The 9,312-nt window shown below is 32.4% G+C and overlaps 1 protein-coding gene across 2 annotated transcripts; it reads left to right on the top strand.

Moving 5' to 3' along the window:
• The first annotated feature begins 6,266 nt into the window (after positions 1–6,266).
• spo (spook) lies at positions 6,267–9,312 on the top strand. Of its 2 annotated transcripts, XM_077446852.1 has the most exons (3): positions 6,267–6,782; positions 7,623–8,627; positions 8,706–8,960. In XM_077446852.1, exons 1-3 carry the CDS (start codon positions 6,422–6,424, stop codon positions 8,921–8,923), a joined length of 1,584 nt encoding a protein of 527 aa, XP_077302978.1. In that variant the 5' UTR covers positions 6,267–6,421; the 3' UTR covers positions 8,924–8,960. The 2 variants fall into 2 exon arrangements, with proteins under 2 accessions (XP_077302978.1, XP_077302977.1); XM_077446851.1 differs by having other exon boundaries at positions 7,623–9,312.

Here is a 9,312-nt window from a genome sequence, read left to right as displayed (position 1 = left end):
TATTTAATTACATCAAAATTATAGCATGAATTAAAATGATACAAAATTATTTATATTTTTTTGAAAAATATATGCTTAAACTTTTATTTAAAATTTTTCATTAATCATTTAAAATATTAATCAAAACCAAATAATTATTAAATATATTCTACTTACATTTAATAAAATCTTTCCTATGATATATCTAATCTATCTATGATATTGAAAAAAAAGTTATAAAAAAATGATATCGTCACTTTTTAGGACATTGAAAATTGCATGCATACCTGTATGTACATATATGTAGGTACATAGTTTTTGAAATAATCATTGTCAAAATTACCGAATGTACATAAATATGTATGTATTATATAACGTGGCTTATTCACACACACAAAAACACCACCAACAAAAATAAAGTGTTTATTCGCATAAATAGGGCGCGTTATATAATCGTTTCATCAGAACCAATGGAATATTCCAGAAAATATGTGCATATGTGCACTGTGGCAACATACATAAAATCAACCCCATATTTGATGTTATCGTTCAAGACTAACATATGTAATAGTGTGTTAATTTATACGACGCGTCTGTGGCCTGTAGAGCATATTATACAGACTCAGTCTAAATTATTTTGCCTAACGGGATACTTTCCGCACATCCATGATTCTTTGATGTACATATGTAGCTAAAAACGGTTAAATCCAACATATTGACCATCGCGACAGGAAATCATTCAAATGCGGCTGGCGATCGGCGCAGATCATTGCTTATCTTATGTATGTAATGTAATGCCGGAAAGTCCGATTGACATTCAAAGTTCAAATATGACGTAGGCGACGCTTCCATGGTATTAAATATGTACATAGATGTCTGTCTACCTGAGATGAGACAGGATACTGCGATACATTTTCAATTGAGCTAAGCTTAGAGTGAAAATTATTAACTTTTATACGGCATATTTTCTCAGAATACAGAGTTTCCATGATCTAGAAAAAAATGTGTGTGTGTCTGTGTCTGCGTGTCTGTGTATTTTGGGGATATTTTGAACACCGTTAGTCCTATCAAATTGAAACTAAGTATTGGTTACTAAAATTCTTATTGATACGACGTGAATTTTTTCCAAGCTTTTAAGTTGACTGGAAATGGTACCTCCCCTTATATCTATGTGTCCTCTTTTTTTTAACTTTTTGAATTCAATTATCTCCATAATTACAATGCCAACTGAATCGGACTGAAATTTTTTTACATGTAATAGAAATAATAATTTTTATAACCTCATATTTTTATCTGAATCGGAAGTAGTACTTTTACTCTAGAGAATCGTGGTTTTTTTATGTTTTTCTCAGAAATCTTTTGGTTTATTGAACTGAAATTTCACATCTAGAAGTTTAAAGATAACACCAAGTTATATGTATATATAACATTTCGTAAGCATCCCTCAACGGGAAGTGGCAGTTTACTCTTGTTCGATTTTTCTTCCATTATTTTTTTCGACCCTTTAAGCACGTGTGTTCTTCACGAAAAAATTCAAGTATAATTCTTGTATTACTATGTGATGAAAATAAAAAAAAAATCACCAAATTTAATAAACCAGAAGTGGGACTATTTCCTTTTAGAGAGGTCAAAAATGTTGTGACCACGATTCTTTCCACACTCCTGAACGTATCAAGCTGAAAATTTATATTTGTATTCTTTATGTTGATAATAAATTAAAGCTGATAAGATTTCCGTTAGAATTCGTAAACCGCAAGAAGTATTTTATTTTAAAAAAATAATTCATTATTTTATTTTGATCTTTTAAAATATTTTTATTTTCTTAATATTTAATGTGTAAAATATTTATAGTGATTTTAAGTAATAAAAACTACCGGAAGTAGAAATTTTGTCTTTAATGTTGTGTAAGTTTCCCTACATTTCCGTTCAATTTGTATCGAAAATGTTCTTATAACCGGTATGTGTGAACGTTTATGTATGTTTAATTATTGAATTTTATTTGGGACCTTCTTATATTTCTCAAATACATAGATAAAGTCATGGGTTGGTCACATCTGATTTTTTTTATTTCCTTATGCTGGGTGTAAAATTTATATGTCGAAATAAACTATAAATCTAATAGACTAAATAATTAAAGAAACACTGTATTGTGTAATGTCAAAATATTGTTTAGTCAATTCAAACGAAAACTTTTAAATATCTCAAAACGAAAGGAACATGACTTTATAGGTATAATAATTTGCAGTTTTTATTGTTTTCAAATTAGCCTTATAGTATTATTTAAACCAATATATACATTTGATTTAAACCAATATATAATTGATCATATTTAAGCACGCCCTCAAAGGTCAAACTTTGAATCGTCGATTGCTTAGTTAATTATCAGCTACCCTTCATCAAGTGATGCACGATTTTATAGTACTGTTTGTATGTATTACATAATTATTGTGATTCATATTTATTTTTCGAAATTTGACGAAAACTTGCGCATAATATGTCCTATTTGTCCTAATTTTATATGGAAATCTTAATGGATTCGTGAGCAAATTACTGAATAATTTATTATAGATGGACAAACGAAGATTTTCGAGTTAATAAGTAGGTCTGCAGTATAATTAGATTTTTCACCGAATACGAAATAAACAGCAAAAATACGACACGCGAAATAGATTACCGTTAAATAGGTGAAGGTATTGAAAAATTAGGAATAATCGGGTACCGTTGTTCCAGTTTCTATCCAGCATCTGTTCCAGTTTCGCACAAAACGATCGCCGCGATCCAATTTCACTTCACAGTTATGTTTCTTATTTGATCCATATTCTGATTTTCCCTATTTTACACTGCAATTAAGCTCGTGCTGCTGATTCAGTTCCGATTCCTTTATATATTAACCCTTTGAATGCTGACTAACGCCGATCTTCGTTTTGCCAACAAGTTCACAAAACTGAAAAACGCCGATAGGCGTTGTATTTAAAATATGTAAAGAAGAATACTATCCTCTAAGCCTTTTCAGGAAGCAATGAAAAAATGCATTGAACATGGGTCGTGTAACCCGTTTCATTAATTTGTCAACGTTTATTTAGACTGGTTTACACCGGAATTTTTGAATTTATAACGATAGCACAATTTTCCGATGCTGAGTATTATAGATTGTGGCCTGGCATTTAGATTGTGAGCATTTAAACAACAATGAAGAAGATGGAACTATAATAGTTTTGGAAAAATACTTTCATTAATAGACTTCTTCTTTTGCTTATTTTATTTTGTTGCAAGGTATATAAGATAGTTTAAACACACCTTTACAAAACTCAAATCCTCGACGCTAGTTATCTAGGGTTTTTTGGATTAGCTACAATTTTTGTACTAAGCCAATTGGATTTCTTAATAATTCTAGTTTGAAATGCTGGCGAAATTCTCAGCGTGGTGCGCTTTTTAACAAAAAAGACGTCAGCACTCAAAGGGTTAAAAATCCATTCGTTTCTGATTAGCTGTCGTTGAACATTATTTTTTTTCGGTTTTTTACTATTAGATTAGCCGTGTTTAAGCGGATTACAAATGTATATTACAAATACTGAGCGAAGCCGGGGAAAACCACTAGTATACTAATATTGATAAAAATCAATATAAATATGTATGTACTATTATTAAAATGTATTTATGAATTTTGTTGTAAATTTTATTATTATTCCGAATGTAGTAATTCAAATCAGCGTAATTCAATATTTATTTTTTAACGATTTTTATTGTAACAACACGTGATTGCGAAATATTGATTTAATTGAAATAATATCGATGTTATGCCTTTTTTTATTTTGCATATTAATGCATTTCTTGTGAAATGCGTTCAGTTTGACGTGCAAAATATTTATCTGGTGCATTTTAAGTGCGATTTTGGTGCACGCTAAAATTCGACACACGACACATTTCCGTACATTTTGATTATAAAATAAGTCACTATGAAATTGTTGTTCAAGGTAATTTTAAAACGATAAATTATTTTCGAAATCGATCATTTAATAGAGCTGATTGCTTCAACATTTACATATATTTGTTTTTATTTCACGTATTATGTGTATTTAAAATTGAATTATGGTTTTATTGACACGAGCTGTAAAAATCATATCAATATGGAATATAGAAAAATAAACGAGTGTTTGATATTGTTTGTTTATTTTTAAATAATGCGTCTTTTTTTAAGTTTCTTTCAATGTTTCAATCTTTTACAGGCCTGAAAAGATTCTTTGAGAATCTGTAAAGAAATAAATTTATAAGTGCCATAAAATCTTTGTTTCAATAAATCTAATATATAATTTCGAAAGAGACTTTGTAGGTAACTACGTATATATATATATCTTTGGTTGGGAATTTCGTAAACAAGTCAAAATTTATAATACGACGAGTCCGTTCAAATAAATTTAATAAAAAAACTAATGAATATTTACGATTAGATCCGCCATGTTTATGCTGTCTAGACCGAATAAATAAGAATTACAATTTATCAAACACATTTGTATCGTTTGGATCATTCAGATCTACATAAATCTAATTTTAGCTCTGCTCATGTTTGTAATTTCAAATTTTACAGAAATCCATTGATTTTGAGATTTCTTTGGAACGTTATAATAAAATCTGTATATGCAATGAAGCAAAAGTGCAGTATCGTATGACAACAGTCTTCCATTCAGTCTTCCATCCATAATATATGTACATAGATACCGTCACGAGTATATTTGCCGCGTAATGGTGTGTATGTATGTACAAGTAAAACCCTGCTTACATATTCTACATTTTTCTTTTCGTCTGTGGCTATTATTTCGGACCAAACTTGTCGTCAATTTGACGATCAGTTTAACATCCAGTTTCCGATTGCATTACATTACGCCTGCAATTTGAAAGTCAATCTATATTTCATGTCTCGACACACATACATAAATACATTTTTCTGTTCGTTCGTCACAAGAACGTATTAAAAGTGTGCGTGACCGTGCTCATTTTTTTCTTTTCTGTAGTATTTTCTCGAATTTTCCAAGTTCTTGGCTCTTGGTTACCATTTCCCTTTGATAAAAAGATGAACCGTTAACACTAACGTTAAATTTTGCATACGTTGATCGGGAGCCGAACATACGTATCTAACCGTTCGTTGCATAAAAGGATCAGAATATGGTTAATTACATTTTCATGCTTAGCGGTATTTTAGATGACACATATAATTAATGGGTAATTCATCACGCAGCTTTTAAATCACTTTCATTGCACATATTGTTTTTTATGTAATTATATGAACAATGAATTATCAAATTGAAACAAATATATAAATGATTAAATTAGCAAGCATTTATGACAATTGTAGTATTATACTAGTGTTTATACCCGGCTTCACTCGGTATTTTTAATATAAACCGCTTAAACATGGCCAATCTAATGGTAAACATTTTATTAAATTTATTTGACTAGTTTTATTTTATTTAAAATTATTTGAATATTCATTTATTTTTATACGAACCAACAATAGTTACAAAGTCTCTTTCGAAATTATATATTAGATTTATGTAATTAATTGTGTGCATTTCTAAAATCGTGAAAGATGTGAATTCACTGGATTGTACCATCCATTTTCTGAACGTATGGTTACCATACTACTAATAATTTGTATTTTCATAACGTTTGTAGTCGATATATAATGAAACGTAAAGGAGGTATGTAAAAATAAAGTAACGTGAACAAAGAAATTTTAATAGTCAGCACTCGCTTATCGGAGAGAATTTTCTAGGAAAGAAAGAGTTTTCCAAATAAATATTTGGCTCAACACAGAAACATGTATCAAAAAATGAAAATAAGAATCAAATAATTTCTATATTATTAGATCTTGTCCGGAAAAATTGATGTTTTCCACAACACATTCAGATTTGCCAAATGCATACCGAGCCTATAATAAATAAAACAAATGAGCAAAACTTTATAATTTCAAAATTAGTATTCATTTATTTGAATGTCGAAAGTATAATGGAAATATTATAATCAAGGTATTAATCGGAAAACTCGAAAATTTTATTTTTTAGTTCGAATATACCGAGACACGTGCCATATTGAAATTTTCCAAAAGTAGAACGTTCACGGATGTACGAAAGCAATGCCCGGTAAATAAACTGTTTCCAAAGTTGAACTGTTCCCTTTCCCCTCTGTCCTCACATCCAGGTGCACCCCCTATAATCCGAAAGACAGCATCCCCACCAGACCGGCCCGGATTCTCACAGACTATATAAGACGTGAGCTGGCCATTGGACTTCAGTGCCTATTCGACCGGACTACAGTTCGAGGCTGCTTCTAGCCCCAGACTAGTACCGGGACACCACAATATATAACCATTCATATATTTAGTGCTCACGCACCCAACACCAATAGGCCCCATTAAAGTTAACGAATAAAATCGAAACAAACGAAAATGATTGCCATATTCATTCCGATCGTGCTGATACTGATTAGCGTGTACGCTCTGAAGGTTTGGAAAACGGGCAAGGACAAGGATACGGGGTCGAATATCGTCCTGGCTCCTGGTCCCAAGCCTTTTCCGATCATCGGAAGCGCTCATCTGCTCAGCGGCAGTGAAAGTCCCTTTGTCAAGATGACAGAGCTTTCCAACATCTACGGTGATATCTTATCCATCACCATTGGGGCTACGAAGTGTGTCGTCGTCAGCAGCGTTGAAACTATCAGGAGCGTCCTTCTTCAGAATGGAAAATATTTCGATGGAAGACCCAATTTCATGCGATTCCACAAGCTCTTCGCTGATAACAGACAAAACTGTAAGTATTATACTTAACAATTTAATCATTTCGGGTTTTATTGAATATACATTTTGGTATATATCTAACACATATGAATATTTGTTTGTAATAATCGATAGTTTTACCATTAGAGCCATCAAGTTATGTATGTATATCATAACAGACTTAAAAAGTTTCAGTTTTACTTTTACTTTGACTTTCACCTATTTGAACTACGCCATGTGGTTAGATTTAAGGATATATGTTTGTACATATATATGCTTAAAAATTAGCTTATTTCTTGCATTGGATTATTTTTGACATTGTTTATATTTTTCATTGCGTAAAAATTTGAATGTTAAATTCAACTCTTTTCGAATCTCGACGAATTTCACGTCTTTATTATTACTTGATGTGGCCTATTAAATTGCGTTCTAATTCTTTAGTGCGTTTATTTATTTAAAGGGAATATTCTTGGGTAAAAAAAAGGACACAATGGTAGATGTGATTATATCATTTGGTACGGAATCCGTACCAAATGCATAAGTAAAATCTCTCCGAATCGTACGTTTCTTCAAAAATAATGTTAATTTATGCGTGACGCACACGATTCTTCTTCCCGCTGAACAAATAAAAACATTCTTCGTGATTTAAAAATAATAGAAAAAAAAATAACAAAACAAAAATCACACGAACAGAGAATGATAAATGACCTGTTTATTTTCTATTCAAATTTCGTCCTAAAACGGTGAAATTTTCTCTAAAATCTGGGTATGCGTTTACATAAATAGTGAAAGCGTACAAATTTGAAGTATAATATATATCCTAAATGCACGTGATGAATTTATAATAACGCATGGTTTTATTTTTTGTTCACAGCTTTGGCATTGTGCGACTGGTGCAACTTGCAAGCTAAACGTAGAAACATCTCCAGAAGACACTGCGATCCCGGAACACAGTCACCCCTGAAAAATACCATCTCAGATGTGGGCGCTTTGGAAATGAAAGAACTCGTATCCACTTTGAAGAAAAAGGGAACTGAAGCTTTCAAACAAGGAGTCGACTTGGAATTAAAGCCCATTATCATGTCGACAACCCTCAATTTATTCTCTCAATACATGTGTTCATTGAGATTTGACACGGACGATGCAGAATTCAAAAACATCGTGGATCTATTCGATAACATCTTCTGGGATATCAATCAAGGACATCCTGTCGACTTCTTCCCATATCTTGCACCCTTTTTCGGCAAAGACATGAATAAACTCAGCACGTGGTCTACCACCATCAGGAAGTTTATCCTTTCACGCATCATTAATATGAGAGAACTTACTTTGGATGATGAGGACGAAGAAAAAGACTTCACCGATGCTCTTCTAAAATCACTCAAATACGAAACGCTTTTCACGAAAGAGGCTATTCTTTTCACTTTGGAAGACTTTTTGGGCGGAAGCTCAGCTGTTGGAAATCTAGTTATGCTGATGTTGGGCTTTATAGCAAAGAATCCCGAAGTAGGAGTCAAAATGCAAAAAGAAATCGATGAAGTCTCAGGAGGGCAACGAGCATTAACAATTTTCGATGTTGATTCATTACCATACACCATGGCTACCATAAACGAAACATTGCGTCGGTGTTCGTCACCTATCGTTCCTCATGTTGCTTCTCAAAGCGGAAATGTAAAAGGTTACACAATCGAAAAAGGCACAGTTATCCTTATCAATAACTACAAAATGAACATGAACGAAAAACTGTGGGAAAATCCTATGGAATTCCGACCAGAAAGATTCTTGAACAAGTCGTACATCGAAGTGAAAAATGAAAGGCGAGGATCCGACCACGATTCAGGAGTTGAATCAGAAAGCGAATCTAAGAAAAAGGCCAAAAATAATAGAAAAACATCAGAATCAACTGGAACCGAAGTCATTTCAGAAAGTAAAACACTAAAAAAGGAAGTATACACACTCAAAACGAACTTGCCTCATTTTATGCCATTCAGCATTGGCAAACGAACTTGTCTGGGTAGAAATCTTCTCATGGACTACAGCTTTGTTATATGCACCACTATAATGCAGAACTTCAACGTGAGTTGCAAACACCCCGAAAACATCAAAATGTATACAGCATGCGTAGCACTTCCACCTCAAACCTATGGCTTGACCATCACTCCAAGGAAGCGTTGAGCTCAGCAGGGATTCTGGATTAAAGAAATACCTTAGATACTCCCATATGTACATAAGACGAAAACGCGACTGACGCATAAGGGGATTTTATGTGAGTATGCGACTGATGCATACTCACATAAAATCGATTTTTTTCTCATTCAAGTCGAACGTCGTATATATGTATGAAACGAACGTATGTGCAGATCACGACTCATAATTAGTATTAGTATGTAGTATACGCATGATCATCCCCAAAGATTTTCTTTTTTATCGAATCGTTTGTATTGAACACGAAATCAAAATGTTAGCCATCAATGCATACCAAAGTATTCTGATGCTTTCATTCTGGAAACGAACCTTTTATCGTGTAAAAATTAGATGTAGTATACATTATAACACGTGTGACT

This window comes from Arctopsyche grandis, chromosome 3 (assembly GCF_051622035.1).
Source record: "Arctopsyche grandis isolate Sample6627 chromosome 3, ASM5162203v2, whole genome shotgun sequence".
NCBI classification, from domain to species: domain Eukaryota; kingdom Metazoa; phylum Arthropoda; class Insecta; order Trichoptera; family Hydropsychidae; genus Arctopsyche; species Arctopsyche grandis.
This window is presented reverse-complemented; position numbering and strand designations above follow the sequence as displayed.

Coding starts and splice junctions, on each gene's coding strand:
- spo (XM_077446851.1), top strand. CDS start 6,422: ATGATTGCCATATTCATTCCGATCGTGCTGATACTGATTAGCGTGTAC. Junction 6,783..7,622: donor CGCTGATAACAGACAAAACT/GTAAGTATTATA, acceptor TTTTGTTCACAG/CTTTGGCATTGTGCGACTGG.